This window comes from Rhinichthys klamathensis, unplaced genomic scaffold (genome assembly GCF_029890125.1).
Source record: "Rhinichthys klamathensis goyatoka isolate OS25496 unplaced genomic scaffold, OSU_Roscu_1.1 h1tg000354l_1, whole genome shotgun sequence".
In the NCBI taxonomy this organism is placed as follows: domain Eukaryota; kingdom Metazoa; phylum Chordata; class Actinopteri; order Cypriniformes; family Leuciscidae; genus Rhinichthys; species Rhinichthys klamathensis.
In genome coordinates this window covers 1394295-1414122 of record NW_026606864.1, presented here as the reverse complement: position 1 = coordinate 1414122, position 19828 = coordinate 1394295, and the positions used below count along the sequence as shown (strand labels likewise).

The following is a 19828-nucleotide window of genomic DNA, read 5'->3' as shown; positions in this document are numbered from 1 at the left end:
TTTTTGTTGTTGTTGTTGTGTGTAATCACCAAAGTCATGTATTTTTGAAGTAAGTGTTTTTAAAGCAAACTTGAACTTTTCCCAGTTTGTTCTTCAAGGTATGAAGTCGATCCATGAAGTTTACATGCGATTACGAGCTTTTTAATGCGCGTCTGTCTGGGAGCGTTTGAGAGAAGATCACGCATACTGAACCGTGTGTGGTTTTCATTTATGTGTGTGTGTGTTCGCAGCTCACACGTCTTCTGCAGTTCCCCCTGCTCTTAGTATCCCAGCATGCACTGGGCTTGAACCGAAGCCATCATTTAACACTGTTTCCATGGGAATTTGGATGCTCGATTACAAAACCCAGAGTGGAAAATCTGGTGGAGTAAGACACCAAATCAAAACTGTGGTCGTCTTCGTTTACATTGTTTTTCATGCGGTATTTGAAAAGCAATATGTTTATTGTTTGAATTGCTGTGTGTGAGGATGCGCGAGGCCATAAGAGATGCTAAAGAGATGCATTATGGGAGTTCAGCAACTGATGTCATGCTTTCAATGCAAAGCACTACGGCAGAGACCCATAAAACAGTGTGATTATAAGCCAGAAATCATTTCTTGATATTAAAATGAAAGAGAAATCAGTGATTTTAGTTTTTTTCTTGGACTAATTATTATTATTATAATTTTTTTTATTGGTGCATCACTGCATCAATATTTGTCTGGTTCTATTATAATTATATTTTGGAAGACATCTCATTGGAAGTGTTTTTGAAGGCATTTTTTTCTGGTCATAATGGTTTGTGCTTTTAATTTGAAGTGGGTCATCAATAACAGTGGTTGTGTCCGTATTCAGATTATTTTGAGAATGTGAATATTTTCTTGTGAACTGTAAATATTATTGTACTAAAGTCTCTTTTTTTGCCTTTCATCAACAAAATAACATGGTTACAGTCTCTGAAAATAAATATTTCTATTTCAGCATGCCTCTAGATTTTTATATAGTTAATGATGTTTTTCGAATCAACTTTTAATGACAATAGATTTATTCCTTCTGAACAGTTTTGAGATTAAATGATTGAACAAAAGTGATGTGTGAATTTATTTTGTATTCCAATTAAATGTCTGTTTGTTAACAACGGGTTGTGTACATAATTAATTACTTTTTTTTTAGGTTTGAAAGTTCACGTTTTGATTATTTAATTTGATAATTGTTATTCATGCAGTTATTTAGTTCTTTGTATTTCTATGTATTACATCATTCATAATAATATAATATAGTCCAATTGAGCTGAAACATTAAACTATATTCATAGTTGCTTTCGAATAAATTGTCAATTAAACTTAAAAGCTAGTATATACGTCATATAATTATATAGTGTAAAAAGTAGTTATATGAAGTGAAAATCTGACTGGGATTCTGTTATTTTATATATCTGTCATCAGTCAGTAATTCAACTAAATCGTCAAAATGCGTATATTTACATACAATATTAAATTTAGCATTAATAATGATTTTTTACAATAAATAAATAGGCCTAATTAAATCTCTAAACTCTCTTTACAGTTTGACCAATTTGTCAAACTGCAACACAAATGAACAATTATATTGAAATAATACGATCTCTTACAAAGTTATAATCACTTCACATAGCTCAAAACAATAATGTAAGATGCATATAAATCACCTTTACATAACTTAGAACATGTCGATGTTAAGATAAATAAACAATCTAGGATCACAATTATGTCCCTCGAGTTACATTCAGCATGTCACGTGTAAATACTTCACAAACATATAACTGATCAAAATGGACATAATCGTGCACCTGCTGCCGTCTCGATGTCCCTTGTGTGGCCGCTAGGTGTCACTGTTCCGCCTTTTTGCGACTGTCGCAAATCGGTTACCACAGGAACGCAGCCGCCGCCGCACACTTTACGGCATACACGTGTTTCCTGCGGTCTTCCGTGCCCTTCACTGCTCCACATCGGATCCAAAGACGAAAATTGATCAAATCTGAGTGAAATCATGAGCAAACTGAGCAAAGAGAGCAAGCAGCGGCTGCAGCAGGTGTTCCAGTGCGGCCAGTTCGTCATCCGCTGGGGCTTCATCCCCACTGTGCTTTATTTGGGTCAGTAAACGCAAATCCTGTGTGTTTAACTTACTGTATGCATCATTTGTGTCTATTTCAGGCGTATGATGAGTTTTTGATACACACACACGCATACATTATGAAGACTGGAGTAATGATGCTGAAAATTCAGCTTTGATCACAAGTCCTAATTGTTATGTTTTTTTTAAGCGATTAGACTTTACATTACGGACCCGCTTCATATCTCGAAACCTGATTAAATATTTGACGGTGACTTGGACTAGCAAACAACACTGATCTCCCTGGCAGTCTGCTAGAAATCCATAGCAACTATCCCCTGAACAACCACCTAGCAACGCCCTAGAAACTATTATACAACCTAACAACCACATAGCAACGCTCTGACCACAACCCCAGCTTTGTGGTTTTGAGTTGTAAGAAAGTGTATATTGTGATTCATGATTAAAATTAAATGTTGGTAAATTAAATGCTTATTTTCACATTATTTATGCAAATTTATTGCATTTGAAAACAGACGATGTGCATTTTACATTGACAAAGCTGATGGTGAATTTATGGTGATTACAAAACACCACGTCTGTTGGTGTAATTACGGGCCAATGCTGATAATCCAAAAGAATATATTTTATTATATTTCTATATTGACCGATTAATTGGCCTTGCTGATATATAATTTAATTTTCTCATGCTCTTTTTCTGTTTGAAAGCATTTGAGACACTTTTGACATTTGCATGTCTGCAGATATCAGTTAATTAAAAAGAGATAATCTCGTTAATTAATTATAACTAATATTTGCAGATTTGTAAATTTAACAGCTTATATCTGGAATTTTTGATTGGTTTACCATGTGTAATGTCAATATAATGCTTAATAGCGATACCGACACCTCAGATAGACCAATTAATCTCTTGATTTTTGTCATGTTTGAGATGATCGCCATTGGCAGGTTTGGAAAGACAAGAGGGCGAGAAATTGATGACAGAAGTTTCCTTTTGGGGTGAACTTTCCCTTTAAATCGTATCATATAGAGAGCCTAAGTCCCTCCCCTTCCGGTCGGCCACCATGGGACCTTATTTCGGAAAAATATTGTATGGTAGTCAATGGCGAGAGACAACAAATATTTTGATCTCGTTTGAATTGTGCCCTGAATTACACATATGATGTTTGTCAATTTAAAAGATACATTTTAAAGTCAAGAAAGTCACAGTTTGATGTAAAACTGTTGAGGTATAAGACTGTGAAAATACGTAATTACAAAGACTACAAACCCCAAAGGTGCACATTTTCTCTCATGAATGAAGCTAACTTTACTGAAGCTAACTTTACTGAAACTGAAGCTAACGTTACTGAAGGTAACTTTACTGAAGCTAGCTTAACTGAAGCTAACTTTATTGAAGCTAACTTTACTGAAGGTAACTTTACTGAAGGTAACTTTACTGAAGCTAACGTTACTGAAGCTAACGTTACTGAAGCTAACGTTACTGAAGCTAACGTTACTGAAGCTAGCTTTACTGAAGCTAGCTTTACTGAAGCTAGCTTTACTGAAGCTAACTTTACTGAAGCTAACTTTACTGAAGCTAACTTTACTAAAGCTAACGTTACTGAAGCTAACTTTACTGAAGCTAGCTTTACTGAAGCTAGCTTTACTGAAGCTAACTTTACTGAAGGTAACTTTACTGAAGGTAACTTTACTGAAGGTAACTTTACTGAAGGTAACTTTACTGAAGCTAACGTTACTGAAGGTAACTTTACTGAAGCTAGCTTTACTGAAGCTAACGTTACTGAAGCTAGCTTTACTGAAGCTAGCTTTACTGAAGCTAACTTTACTGAAGCTAACTTTACTGAAGCTAGCTTTACAGAAGCTAACGTCTGTCATGTTTTCTATATTCTTACGTTATAATCGTAACGTTACGCCGTCATGCCGGAGTGTTTTGTACCAGACTGCACACACACACGAGCAGCGGATCTCGCTCGTTGTTTCGCTTCCCGGGAGATGTAGTTCATTGATCGATTTTCACATAAAACTAAATGTTACTCCTCTGTTTTATGAAAAACTGCGACTTTCTTGACTTTCATAATTATCTTTTAAATTGACAAACATCATATATGTAATTCAGGGCACAGTTCAGACGGAATAAAAAGATAAGTTGTTTCTCGCCATTGACTACCATACATATTTTTTCCGAATTAAGGTCCCATGAGCCGGAAGCGGAGGGGAGGGGCTTAGGCTCTCTATATTGGGTGTATACCATCCTACTATTTACTGGAAATATCATTAAGGAAGGTTTCACGTCACTGACCGAAGTCCCTGCAGGACAGTTCGTCAGGAGGATAAAGGGCTTCTGGGATGTGTGTTTATAATACAGGGTGACTGCATCATTTCTGATAATAATGTTGAGTTTGATGTAGTTTTTTCATGTGTGGGGTCATTAAGTGTCTGAACACGCATCACTTCCTGCAGCTGTGATAGACAGTCTGTGATGCTCCGTCAGGATTATGTCCTTCAGCAGACGTGACGGGCCACAGCGTTCGGGTCAGAAGGGTTCAGTGTAAATCACGGTTAAATGTAAAATGAGGAAATGTTAATGAGGCTTTAGGGACTCTGTGATTGAGTCGTACACTCCTTGTTCCACAAAAATTTGCGTCTGTATTTTTGGCATGATGGGAGACGTTTTTAGAGACAAATGAGATGCAAAAGGAAGTTGTAGCTTTTTGCGTGTCGGCTAAACTGCCTCGCACTGAAAAGCCCCACGAGTCTAAACATCAGCATTTCTAGAGGACATCATAAGCCTGCTAGATTATTATACATATTATTACATATAATGGAATAAATATATTCAGAATAAACGGCTATTGTAAAAAATATAACACTAAACAATAGTACATAAATATATATTTATAATGTGTGGTTACATACACACACACACACACACACACACACACACACACATATATACAGGGGTTGGACAATGAAACTAAACACCTGGTTATAGACCTCAGTAATTTATTAGTACGGTATAGGGTTTCCTTTTGTAGCCAATACAGTATCAATTGGTCTCTGGAATGACAGACACAAGTCCTTCTTCACAGCGTCCAGAGGGGTTTTGAGCCGTTCCTCTTGCAGAACAGTGTCCGGGTCACTATGAGGAAACCTTTTTCTGACTCGCTCCTCCAAAACACCCCAAAGTGGCTCAATAATATTGAGATCTGGGGCCAGTTTCACAAAGCTATTTTAGACCGTCTATAGTGTTAGACAAGTCTAAAATTTGCTCATCTAGTCTAATGCAGGTTAGACTGTTTCACAAAGATAAAGACTGACTTAAAGGGATACTCCACTTTTTTTGGAAATAGGCTCATTTTACAACTCCCCCAGAGTTAAACTGTTGAGTTTTACCGTTTTTGAATCCATTCAGCCGATCTCCGGTTCTGGCGGTACCACTTTTAGCATAGCTTAGCATACATCATTGAAGTGGACAAGACCATTAGCATTTCTCAAAAAAAAAAATGACCAAAGAGTTTTGATATTTTTCCTATTTAAAACTTGACTCTTCTGTAGTTACATCGTGCACTAAGGTGTCAAGAAACTTTACTGCCGTACCATGAGTGCAGCAGGCGTAATGATATGACGCAGCGCCTGAAAATAGGCCACCTTCCGTCAACACAACGGAACTATTTTCAGGCGCTGCGTCATATCATTACGCCTGCTGCTCTCATGGTACGGCAGTAAAGTTTCTTGATTATTACGCAGGAATGAGAGTATAGTTCCTAGCCATATCAGCCTAGAAAATCACAACTTTACATTTTCCGTCGGTCTTAGTGCACGATGTAACTACAGAAGAGTCAAGTTTTAAATAGGAAAAATATCAAAACTCTTTGGTCATTTTTTTTTTTGAGAAATGCTAATGGTCTTGTCCACTTCAATGATGTATGCTAAGCTATGCTAAAAGTGGTACCGCCAGAACCGGAGATCGGCTGAATGGATTCAAAAACGGTAAAACTCAACAGTTTAACTCTGGGGGAGTTGTAAAATGAGACTATTTCCAAAAAAAGTGGAGTATCCCTTTAATTTTTAGACCAAAAAAATTAGACACCTTTTCCCCCTCAGGCTAACTTGGGTCTAAGACTCTGTTACCTTGGCAACCAGTAGTAACAATCAGTTACTTTACAAACAGCCAAAAGATGAGGGAAAATGGCTCATAATTTGTGGTTTGCTGACGACGTTATGGAGAGAGCTATGAGAAGAAGGGAACGGGTTTTTAGGGACCGCAGTAACCTACTTGTACCATGTTTTTGTATATTTTCTGTACATCTTTAACGCTCCGCTCAACGGTCGGATTAACTCTGTTAACTGTCGTAGCAATCTGAACGCAGCATATATGTTACCTTGGCAACCAGCAGTAACAATCAGTTACACTACAAACAGCCGAAAGAAAAAGGGAAAATGGCCCTTTCCAAATGAAACATTTCTTCTTGTTACTACATTCTCCGCTAAATTTCCCAAGTAAAATGTCCTTGTAACTGTTACACTCCTCCAACAAACACATATTTCCCGCTGGGGTATTGAATGCGCTTACTCGATCCGCCATGTTTTTTGTTTTGAAAAGTGTCTTATTTTACCCAGAATGCATTGCAGTGTAGTCCTACTTAAGATAGTCAGAGTCTTAAGTGCTTTGTGCAACGGTCTGATTTAGATGTCTATCTGAAGTCTGACTATCTACTATATCTAAACCGGTATAGGTGCTCATGGTCCTCCAGAATGGTTCGGTAGTCCTTGGCAGTGATTTATATTGATCCATCAAAGGCAAAGCACAGTCGGGAATGTCATGATATTGAAGCCTGAACCTTCACTGATCCAGGCCATCCTTAAAAATGTTTTGGTTTGCAGTAACAGCAAAAAAAAAAAAAAAAGAAGAAGGTCGGTAGGTAGGCCTATATATATATATTATTTTTTTTCAAGATTCAATGTAAAAAAAAAAAAGCAATTTTGGTCATGGTGATTACGTAAGTATGAATTTAAACAAATTTGCATATCGCGACGCCACTGACTGTGTCTTCAAACCGTGCCTTCAGGCGCACCTTTGCAGACCTCATTCTGATGCAGGTTATATAGACCACAAACAATTTGAAATCTTTGTCAAAAAAACATGTTTATTGCATTAATTCCAGCTGCATTCTTTAGGGGAAAAAAAAATAGGCAAAATCAAGAAAAAAAGAAGCCACTAGATTTCAATGAAAGTGGATTTTCAGAGGTAAACAAATATATTAAAATGACTTTAGAATTCACAAAATAACAGTTAATTGGATTAACGTGCAATGTAATACCTATGAGAAAACATGTTAATGTGTTACATTTGAGATGTTTAAATCCATAAAACATAATTTCATAGCGTTTCATAAAAATCATAACACTTTAGCTCGGTTTGCTTTTCCACTGCAGTTAGTAACATAAGAGGTTCTTAAAGACCTCACAGTTGACCAATCAGAACTATCCAAGATAACTGTAATGATGAAATATGAAAAGCAAAAGATTGCAGTGAAGATTGTGTGCAAAAGTTGTCATTCTTTTGCCACAGAGCTATTTTAAAGCGTGTTGCACAACAAATGAAACGGAGATGAATCAGCTCTGACGTCTGAATTCCTAGAGATCTCACATGGATGATGCTTTTGTTGTGCTAGTCAGACCAATATTGAATGAAAACGGGAAGAAAGTTCCTGTGTGAACGCTGCAACGCGGGACTTTTCTCTCTCCACTCCGGATCTCAGACGGATGTGAGGCAGTTTCATGATGCCAATCGAGTCGAATCACTGAAGAGCTTCTGTCAGTTCCTGAGAACTGAGGAACCCAGACTTGCGAGAGAGAGAGTGCTGATGTCATCCTCTAACTCTAATGTAATTCCTTGAAAATATGGCCAAATATCGTATATATATCAGCCTGCGTTTGATCATTTGATTTTTGCCATATACACCCTCACCTTGCTAATGTATAATGTATTTTTTTTGAGTTTTGAGTAATTATTGTATACACTTTTTAATTATTTTTAGCTATTGTGTGTATCATTTGTCATTTTTAACGTGTTTGATTATATATTAGCATTATATCAAATGTTGCATGCTCTATAGATCGGTGATCTCACAATAGCTGTCTTATTGAGTTATATTTCAACCCAAAATTCAAAATAAATTACATTAAGAAATCCTTTTCTTTCTTTTTTTGACAAACAGATTTTTCCCTCAAATTCTCATTATCTTGCAAATATTAAACATCTTATTGCCGTTACTGTAATGCAACAAACAAAAACATTAAATTGTAAACTATTCATACATGATTGTATTATTTTCTGCTATATTAGTTTTGCTTGTATGCTGATTTAAATGAGAAAAAACAGTATAACAGTTATGAGAATTATTGATGATAAAGGGAATTACAAAAACCCATTTTATGTTTTTTAATATATATACACTCACCTAAAGGATTATTAGGAACACCTGTTCAATTTCTCATTAATGCAATTATCTAATCAACCAATCACATGGCAGTTGCTTCAATGCATTTAGGGGTGTGGTCCTGGTCAAGACAATCTCCTGAACTCCAAACTGAATGTCAGAATGGGAAAGAAAGGTGATTTAAGCAATTGTGAGCGTGGCGTGGTTGTTGGTGCCAGACGGGCCGGTCTGAGTATTTCACAATCTGCTCAGTTACTGGGATTTTCACGCACAACCATTTCAAAGAATGATGTGAAATGGGAAAAACATCCAGTATGCGGCAGTCCTGTGGGCGAAAATGCCTTGTTGATGCTAGAGGTCAGAGGAGAATGGGCCGACTGATTCAAGCTGATAGAAGAGCAACTTTGACTGAAATAACCACTCGTTACAACTGAGGTATGCAGCAAAGCATTTGTGAACACGCACAACCTAGAGGCGGATGGGCTACAACAGCAGAAGACCCCACCGGGTACCACTCATCTCCACTACAAATAGGAAAAAGAGGCTACAATTTGCAAGAGCTCACCAAAATTGGACAGTTGAAGACTGGAAAAATGTTTCCTGGTCTGATGAGTCTCGATTTCTGTTGAGACATTCAGATGGTAGAGTCAGAATTTGCCGTAAACAGAATGAGAACATGGATCCATCATGCCTTGGTACCACTGTGCAGGCTGGTGGTGGTGGTGTAATGGTGTGGGGGATGTTTTCTTGGCACACTTGAGGCGCCTTAGTGCCAATTGGGCATAGTTTAAATGCCACGGCCTACCTGAGCATTGTTTCTGACCATGTCCATCCCTTTATGGCCACCATGTACCCATCCTCTGATGGCTACTTCCAGCAGGATAATGCACCATGTCACAAAGCTCGAATCATTTCAAATTGGTTTCTTGAACATGACAATGAGTTCACTGTACTAAAATGGCCCCCACAGTCACCAGATCTCAACCCAATAGAGCATCTTTGGGATGTGGTGGAACGGGAGCTTCGTGCCCTGGATGTGCATCCCACAAATCTCCATCAACTGCAAGATGCTATCCTATCAATATGGGCCAACATTTCTAAAGAATGCTTTCAGCACCTTGTTGAATCAATGCCACGTAGAGTTAAGGCAGTTCTGAAGGCGAAAGGGGGTCAAACACAGTATTAGTCCGGTGTTCCTAATAATCCTTTAGGTGTGTGTGTGTGTGTGTGTATATATATATATATATATATATATATTACAGTTAATAAATGTGGGATCCGTACGATTTTTTTTTTTTTTTAAAGAAGTCTCTTCTGCTCAACAAGGCTGCATTTTGTTTTCATGAAAAATACAGTAAAACGGTAATATTGTGAAATATTACAATTTCAAATAACTTTTCTATTTGAATATATTTTAAAATGTAATTAATTCCTGTGATCAAAGCTGAGTTTTCTTTTAATCAATTAAACTAAATTTTCTCTTTTTTATATATATATATATATATATATATATATATGTTGTTAATTCATTCTACAATTTAAATACAAGTATATACAGAAGATACTTAATTTATATAAAGATGAATGTGAAAATTTATAAATTGTATCTACAATTATGGTCTCGTTGTTGTTTCTGTTGCTAGAGTTGTCATTGCATCATTGTGGTTTTTGTTTGTCTAAAATTGAAAGTAGATTATATCCGGTCTGGGCTATTTTGTTATTTTTTGTTGTTGTTATCTTTTGTCATGTTGGTGAGGCCATCTAATTTGTAATTCTATTTTTATTATAAGAATGGGGTAGGAGTTTATAAGATTTATTTTCTTCATCCTACTCCTGTTCTTCTTGTCATGGAATGTATTTTTGTTGTATTTGTTGTGTTTGTTAAATTGCTGTTGTGGTATTTCGTGTTGCATTACCATGAAAAGAGAATATATAAAGAAATGAAATGAAATATACACTCATATATATATATATATATATATATATATATATATATATATATATATATATATGAGTGTATATTTCATTTCATTTCTTTATATATTTTATATATATATATAATTTATATTTTTATTTATTTATTTGTGAAATGTGACCCGGAGCAGTCTCTATGATATTCCCTTGGAAGATCAGCATCAGCCACTGAACAACCTGGTTCACCACTGAGTGTTCACGCTTCTGAATCTGATCCATATTTCCATGGACACTTATTTATAGTTATTTACCGGTATTTCTTTATTTCCCAGGATTCAAACGGGGAGCCGATCCAGGGATGCCTGAACCCACGGTCCTGAGGTGAGTTGTGTGAGTCGGACACGTGAAGCGCACAGTGTTTTACCACAGAGAGCTGAAGAAGATGTTGCGGTTTCTTTCAGTTTGCTTTGGGGATGAAGACGCTCCCGACGGCCACTACAGACCAATCCGGATCCTCCCACTGAACTTCCCAACTCACGGGAGTCTCGGGACACTGACCGCTTGGATCAGAACGTTATGCTGGGATGTAAATACTCGGCTGTCTCATTTTTCCTTTTTGTTTTGTTTTGTTTTACTACTTCTTTCTGAAACATTGTCTTGAGAAACACACACAATGTAACTGGATTTTCTTTGTTGTTTTTAATCATTGTAAACAATCTCAGGATGTGCTCAACGTTCAGTTTCAAAAAAATTAAACATGTTTAATAAATATTTATCAGCACAGATTTTCAGTGTTGTACAAATTAAAGTAAATAAAAGTACAGACACATAAATATTACATTTATAAATATCAGTGTTGTACAAACAAGAATGCATCAACATTTGCATTGCGTTCAATAAGTTAAAAAATACAGACTCATAAATATTAAATTATCATTCCCCGAATCGAATACTGCGATGGTCAATAAATAAATCTAATAGTCAAATAAATGAGTATTGATTAGTTCTTGTCTGAGGTCCAGTGGCCGGGTCTCTTCGTGTCTTTCCCCCGGTGTCCACCCTTCCTTTTGCTCATGTAACTGATGGCTCTGCATGTGTCGATCATGACGCTGGTGTAGTTGAACAGGATCGAGTGGACGGTGGCCTTGCGTGTCCATGCGGATCGGACCGACAGAGGACTGCTGGAGATCGGGTCCACCTGTCCTTCGCCCACCTGGAGCTGGAGGGAGATAAACGTTAAAGGGTTAGTTCACGCAAAAATGAATTACTCGCCCTCATGTTGTTCCAACCCCGTAAGACTTTCGTTCATCTTCAAAACACAAATTATATTTTTGATTAAATCTGAGAGCTGTCTCACTCCTCCATAGGCTTCTATTGTAATTGAAACTTGCCCCAGAAAGTAAATAAAAACATTGTTAAAATAGTCCAAGTGACTACAGTGGTTTAAGTTTATCAAGCGACGAGAATACTTTTTGTGCGCAAAAATAACGACTTAAAGCAACACTAAGTAAGATTTTTTACCTTAAAATAATGTTTCTAAAATCGTTTCATTGGTTCATCAAGTCGTAACAGGGTGAAAGGCACTTATGCCTCCACTTTGCGGTCCTATATCTGCTATAACCTCGCTGTGTAAGATTGCCAGAACGGGTCGTGTTTCTGTAGTTCTAATGAGACAAGAAAACTACAAATTTGACTTGCTTTACGTCAAGCGTTACAATAGTCATTATTTAGTTTTTCTTCGTTTCTGATGTCGCAATACATCATACTTTAATGAAATCATGCAACCTTGTCTGTGGACATCGTTCATTCCAAAGCCGGCGCTGGATAAACACGAGCGTGTGTGCGACAGTCGGCTGCGCTAGGCTAAATTATTTACGACAGCGGTAATGGACAATTCCGCTTCCAACCTGTAGGGCGGCCGCAGAGGAAAAGTTACTTGGTGCTTGTTGCTTTAATTCAACTGTTCGTTTTCTTCTATGTGGGCCTCAGAGTGAGTTCACGTAGTGTAACAGTGCAGCAGCGCTACGTCAGAACGTAGGCTCACTATTGGCCAGCATCACACATGACCAGCGTCGGCCAATACTGAGCCTACGTTCTGACCTATTCTGACAGAATTTTTATATTTGGGTGAACTAACCCTTTAAATACTTGTCATGCCAGCACTGCTAGTGCTAATGTACGACTGTTGAGCTAGTAGATATCAGTTTATCACTAGTCTTGAGAGATACAATTGAATCCATTTGCTTATTGTAAAGTGTTACCAAATTGTTTAATGTTTAAGCTCTATTTTAAGTAATTTTAAAACCGTTAAAATGACTTGTTGATGTCTAAAGTAACATCCAGTAGCGTAGCGGCCTCTTGGAAAGGGTTGAGGACCGCAGATGTTGAGTTCAGGCGTGTTTACCTGGCTGTTAATGGCCTCCAGCAGTCGCTTCGTCCCGTGCTTGATGTCGTTCACCAAGGTTGAGGTCAGATTTTCCTTCTCAATGTAGTTCCAGTTCTCTTTATACCACGTCAGGACACTGTAAATGCGCCCCAGACACCTTTCCTGAAACAGTCATGAGGGTTGATATTGAGAAAATCACATGAAAACACTTCTGTCATGACAACTGTTTGGCATGTTAATGGATTTGACAATGTTGATAGGTTTAGTCGTTGTGGAATAGATCTGCTACGCTGCTGCTTGCTACAGCCAATACACACACGACACGCTGCGGTGAGCAAGACAGACAGGTAATTCATGTATGCTATATTGCACAGCATACATGAATTACCCGTAGCAGATCTATACAGGTGGAGCTGGGGAAGGTGGAGGGTTTCTGAAAGCGCTCTGCAAGTATTGAAGGTTGAGCAGCGAGCTCATTGGCTACTGATACAGCAGCAACCAATCAGCTGTGCCCTATAGAGAATGATGTGATTGCAAAGCAGGGGTGCGTTTCCCGAAAGCATCGTTAGCCAACTATGGTCGCCGTTATCAGCAGTTCAACGAGTCGGTGTTTCCCGAAACCATCGTTCCAACAAACATTCGCAAACAGCATCGCAGAGTTGTGTGTTTGAGCGACAGATCTCGAGCTGTGGTTAGAAGCAGAGTTTATAGATTGCATGACATGTGGACTTAATAAATCCGTATCTTGAGCAAAATAAGCAAGCTGACATTCAGTGCAACCTGTCTTTTATTTAGAATACATACAAATGTGTTTTACGTCTTTGAGTTTGTCATGAGATTTAAAGCCCCGTGTTTGAAGACTGCGCATGTGCGAACGTGCTCTAGTGTGTAAGAACGAGTCTATGATCGAATCTGGAAATAAAGCGAAATAACTGAGAAATATGAGAAATAGTCCTCAGATGCATGTCTGTAATTTATATCAAAACATCTAGCGTTAATTCGATCTCGAACAGATTCATTAAAATAAGTTATTACTCCACCACCTGCGTTACGTCATAAACCAATGTGGTTGAACGACCACTTTGCGACAATATGGTTTCGGGAAACAGTCGTGACTCGCTAGATGATTTCTTCAACGATGCATCGTACTGTGATAGTGACTTGTACTGGAAACACACCCCAGATTGAGTTAAGGACCGATCGGCCTGCGCCATCTAGAGTTTCATGACAGAACTTTATTTATTACGTGTGCTGAATAAAAAGATCTGACCAGCATCTTAACTTTTATCTGCATTTGGTTTGTGTAACGATATCAATTCGTTTCTGTACGTGACTATTTCACAAGGTGGCGTTTTTGCATTGTGATTTTTTGGAAACACAGTTTTTTTAGAAAAGAGGAAAAAGTTAAATTTGTGTGCCATATGCAGATTTTATGAATGAGATCATACTGATTTGCCAAAATGTAAACTGGTTACGAATTGCCATGAGAGCGTGTTGAACGATAATAGCAGTTTTTGTAGGGAAAGTTAGATAAGCTGTGCACTTGCTAATACTTGACACGTTGAACTTATAGTAAAACAAAATAGATTGTTTCTGTATTGAAACTGATTTGTTTTGGCCTAATAAATCTACTCAGATCATGAAAAAGATGTGCTCCACTTTACTAAATTTACCATTTTAAAATACCACTTTACTTTCCATTATAGCCAATCATAAACGTTTGTGGAAAAACTCGGTTCTTTAAAATGCTTGACTTGATTGTCATTTTGATGGACTTTTTGTAGTAAAACATTACAAATGCCATCCAGTTAACACAAAGTACCAGTCAAACATCTGAACACATCTACTCGTTTTTTTAAACTAATTTCCACAGTAATAACCAAAACTATGAAATAACACTAAATGATATGGTCAATCAATAAATTGACATGTTTTTACATTGCTTTAACTCATTAAAATAAGTTAAGCAATTTTAAACAACTTATAATTTATAGAAGATTCAACTTAACATAATATAAGTTGAATTGACTTTAACATCCAAGTTGATTGTAATTAAAAATTTAATGCAGTCTTTTTTTACAGTGAACAAATGGAAATACTGGGATTATAAAGTGACTAAAAAAAGAGACATTCTAGCAAATTCAACTTTTAAATCTTCCTAAAAATGTACAATTTAAAAAATTTTTTTTAAAGATTTTTAGAAACTACTTTTTTTGTTGTTATTATTTTGAAATTCTTTAACCATGTTAGGGGACAGAACAGTTTCCCTAGTTAAGGAATCCTCCCTGATAAACCACAAGCATGATAAGTGTTCTTACTGTGCTGAAGTTTCTGGACAGACAGCCGTCAGAAGGTTTGAGGAGAGGCGTGCTGACCCGGACGCCTTCATACGCCGTCATATTCACCGTCTCCCTGAAATCGCTCTCAAACTGCAGGTGGAAGAACACAAAGTTAGTTGAAGACAGTCAGCAGAACAACACACCTTTGTTTAACTCTGTGTTTAAAAGCACCTGTTCATCTCGAAGCGTCTTCACGTCCTTGTGCAGATCTCTCGCCATCAGATGCCATTTGTGCCGGTCGTTCAGAAGACTCTTCCCATCCACGTCCTGAACTTCATCCCCAGAGGTTTCCGAGAGTTCCCCCGTGCTGCTGTACGCAGGCACTGCGTCCACGAGACGCATGAACACCGCCAGTGTGGCAGACAGGAAGAGCGCTTTGTCTGCAGAGAAAAGTGAGAGAGAAAGTGAGAGATGTGTGACTGCACTTGAGGATGTCCGATCGTCTAAATCACTAACACTTACTCAGAGCTGACGGCATCGTGATTTCGAAAGTTTGTGTGATGTCTTCAACAAGCAAACTCGGGAGACTTCTCAACAGCACTTCTCAAGTGGTTTTTATACACTGGCTTCAGGAGTTTCCACTTTTTAACCCGCCTTTTTAAAAAGATTTTTCATCATTTTGGAACAGGGAAAATCTGCCCTGATTCATATTTTCATAAATGCACATTTTTCTTGTTACTTTTTCCCCCCTCTAAACGTACAGGTTTCCACAAGTTTTTATTTTTTTAATTATTGATATAAGCCTTAGGTTTTGATACTTTTAATGTGATGATATTTTTTATTTTTCTGAATATGTGTATAGGTATGGACAGTGGGGCATGTTGTCACAATTATAACCTGCTGTTTATTGATACTCACTGAAAAGAAAAAAAGTTGCTGCCTTAAGTACAAATGTACTTTTTAAGTACAATCAACTTGTTTTTTTAAGTCATTTCAACTTAAATGACATTAAACTGACTTTAAACTGAAAAAAATTAGTTGAAACTTGTATAACTTATAAAAAAAGAAAATTGCTTAACTTATTTTAATGAGTTAAAGCAGTGCACAAACATATCTTGTCATAACTTATTGATCATATAATTTCACACAACGCTGATATAAGATTTTTTCAATTTAAAAAATCAAAAAATCTTCAACAACATATCTGCTCTATTTTGCATTATAAGCTATTTAAAATTTGGGAATCCATAGTGACAAAGTATAGTTTGGATGAAGAATTCACAGACTGAACAAACCACTGTTATAGAAATCAAGCCTTTGACTAAACGTCTTAGTTACTGAGATACCGACGTTGTGACAACTTGCCCCAGGCTCTGCTCATACACTCTTATATAAAGCTGCATGATTGGAATCGATGGTTCCAAGATTCCATGGAATCTTTCCATTCAAAAGGTTCTTTAGAGTGGAAAAAGATTCTTTAGTCTATTCAAATGTTCTTCACACTAAGAAAAAAAAGATTCTTTTTTAGAACTGATTACTGAATAGTTCTTTGGGGAACCAAAAATGCTGCTGCTATCACAAAAAAAAATAAAAAAATATTTGGAACTTTTATTTTTTTAGAGTGTATCTTAATTCTCTCTGATTGTTTTCAAAGAGAAACACTCATTTCTAAACCCGTTTTTTAAGGTTGCTGCTGTATGCATGCCATATTATATGAAATATCTCATTTATGACATCCAGCAGCTGAGTTTAAATTATTATATTATATAATGCAAACTGCTGATCATACAGTTTCATATTCTCTTCGTTTATTTTATTGTTATTCTAAGGAAGCGAGTATCCATCACAAATTAATGGGTTGCAAATAAAAGAAATGAAAGTAAACAGTAGCGTGTGTGTCTCGGTCTTTTCCTTCTGTCTTTCTTTCTTCTTCATTTTGAATTCTGCTTTCTGTAATATATGCGTTGTATATATTAGTTTTGTGTGGTGGGGTTTGATGGGGCCTCGAGTCGTTAAGGCCTCCGGTTAATATGCATGGTGGTAGTGGTTTGTGGAACAGAGGATTCCCCTTCAGAAGGAGGGAAAAATAGTCTCGGTGGTGTGAGGCCGAGGAGATGTTAAGATTGAGCGGGGGTGATATTATTTTAAGTAATGGTGGAAGTTTCCTGGGTTTGCTTCGGCAAGAGGGGACAAAAAATATGCCCTACTTTTAGTAAATAAAGTCTTATTTCTGGGTCTGTGGGTTTTTGTTAAATTTTAAATAGGCTGGATATTTGCTATGTCACTTAGTCAAAAAACAAAATGTAGCCTATACAGTTTCCCAAAATTTTGATGGGGCCAGTTTAGATTTTATTTGTATTATTTTCAGTTTTCATTTAAATTTTAGTAATTTTGTCTTGTACTTTTGTTTTTATTTTAATGTTTCTATATAGATTTATTTAATTTTTAGTACTTCATCTTTTTTCAGTACTTGCCAAGGCAACATTTCTCATTTTCATGAAATATTTTTTCTCTAATATTTATATTTTATTGAATTTTTAAACAATTTAACAGTTAGTTAACAATAACAATACATTGAAAGCACTTAAAGAAACCAGAATTCAAAATGAAGAAGAAAGACAGAAGGAAAAGACCGAGACACACACGCTACTGTTTACTTTCATTTCTTTTATTTGCAAACCCATTCATTTGTGATGGATATATATATATATTCCTTGTACCATTTCCTGTGTTGCCATTTTACTGTTTATTTCCATCATTGGTGCAAGTATCAGTGGGTGGTAGTAGATGAGAAATGTTCAGTTCTAAACTATCATGAAGTGAACATTTCTTTTCATGGTTCATTTACCCCTGTAGTAAAAGCGGCCTACAGCGGAAACCACTTTTTTTTTTTTTGTTGAGGTGTGATCAGTGATTCTGCAGAAATATCACGGGTCTTTGCATTACGATAATTCCACGAATGTTTGTGTTATTAACGGATGAAAAGTTAAGTGTTTCTTTTCTGAGAATTACTATCAGAATATTCCTTGCATTCCACACAACTAATGAATCAGTTACTGGATCTGAATATTAATTTAGTTCACATAATGACTGAAACGGATCTTCAGATGTGGAGGTTTTGCTCTTACACTTGATTTTGTTTTCCAAGTCCTGTTAAAAATACTAGTTTGGTGCAGCATTAACTTCCCAGCTTGTTGGTGCGGGTTTGATGTCATTCACTAATGAAACCAAACTGGTGGCACTGGTTGACCAACCTGGTGGTTAAACTAAAGAGCAGCAGGTTCTTGTTGGTTAAGCTGATTATCTCATGTGGTCTTGATGGTTTAGGATGTTGGGGAGGCAAGTATTTGTACAAGCACATCCAAAACGCCACATACACTGGCCTTTTCAGGAGAGAGAATGAGTAAAACCTATTTATTGAGGGTATTTCACTCAAAATCTAAGACCTTATTCGCTCTCTAGGAGTCAAAACGTGTTGTGAGGTTGCTGTGAGGTCAAACGAAAGGGTTTTCACAGAAATGCTTACGAAACTAAAGATGTGCACTACAGATATTTTCACATTTATGCTAAGACCTTTTTTTTTCACAGAAATTCAGCATCTGATATGTGATTGTGTGGGTGTTTTTGAGAGGCTTTTCGGTTTCCGTAACTCTGGGTTTTTTATTACTGCCATACACTGGTGATCACTGACAACACCGAATGAAACTTAAAGGGTTAGTTCACCCAAAAATGAAAATTAAGTCATTAATTACTCACCCCCATGCTGTACCAACCCCGTAAGAACTTCGTTCATCTTCGGAACACAAATAAAGATATTTTTGATTAAATCTGAGAGCTGGATCACTCCTCCATAGGCTGCCTAAGGGACTGACACTTGACGGCCCAGAAAGTCATTAAAGAAAATGTTTAAATGTTTCATGTGCCTACAGTGGCTCCACTATAAGTTTATCAAGCGACGAGAATACTTTTTGTGCGGAAAAAAAACTAAAATAACGACTTTATTGGACTATTCCATTGCTTCCTTGTGGGCCTGAGACGAGAGTTCAAGAGATTTCCAGGACGCATGCGCGAGAACTGACGTTCTTCTTCTACTACTATTTACAGCACGCGTCTTCCTCTGCTTGTAAGACGCGCGCTGTGTAGTAGAAGAAGAGTGTCACTTCTCGCGCATGCGTCCTGGAAATCTCTTGAACTCTCGTCTCAGGCCCACAAGGAAGCAATGGAATAGTCGAATAAAGTCGTTATTTTAGTTTTTTTTCCGCACAAAAAGTATTCTCGTCGCTTGATAAACTTATAGTGGAGCCACTGTAGGCACATGAAACATTTAAACATTTTCTTTAATGACTTTCTGGGCCGTCAAGTGTCAGTCCCTTAGGCAGCCTATGGAGGAGTGATCCAGCTCTCAGATTTAATCAAAAATATCTTTATTTGTGTTCCGAAGATGAACGAAGGTCTTACGGGGTTGGTACAGCATGGGGGTGAGTAATTAATGACTTAATTTTCATTTTTGGGTGAACTAACCCTTTAAGGCAAGAGTGCAATGCAACCACCAGCACTTAGAAAAGTGAATCAGACCCCAATACTCCCAAAATAGACCCCCGATTACGCTTTATATGAGGGCTTTTAAACTGAGCAACTTTAGATTTTCCGGCTTGGGCAAATGCCAGCTTCATCCAGCTTCCATGACGAGTTACACGTCTTGTCAAAGAGA

At 37.1% G+C, this 19828-nt stretch overlaps 2 protein-coding genes across 2 annotated transcripts; one reads left to right on the top strand and one right to left on the bottom strand.

Moving 5' to 3' along the window:
• The first annotated feature begins 1909 nt into the window (after positions 1-1909).
• Positions 1910-11237, top strand: tomm7 (translocase of outer mitochondrial membrane 7 homolog (yeast)). The gene is made up of 3 exons (XM_056232748.1): positions 1910-2111; positions 10785-10833; positions 10914-11237. Exons 1-3 carry the CDS (start codon positions 2009-2011, stop codon positions 10927-10929), a joined length of 168 nt encoding a protein of 55 aa, XP_056088723.1. The 5' UTR covers positions 1910-2008; the 3' UTR covers positions 10930-11237.
• A 207-nt stretch (positions 11238-11444) lies between these two features.
• On the bottom strand, positions 11445-15728 carry il6 (interleukin 6 (interferon, beta 2)). Its single transcript, XM_056232747.1, has 5 exons — positions 15640-15728; positions 15349-15557; positions 15157-15267; positions 12857-13000; positions 11445-11671 (listed from the first exon to the last, which is right to left on the bottom strand). The coding sequence occupies exons 1-5, from the start codon at positions 15653-15655 to the stop codon at positions 11453-11455; spliced, it is 699 nt and encodes a 232-aa protein (XP_056088722.1). The 5' UTR covers positions 15656-15728; the 3' UTR covers positions 11445-11452.
• Between the last annotated feature and the right edge of the window lie 4100 nt (positions 15729-19828).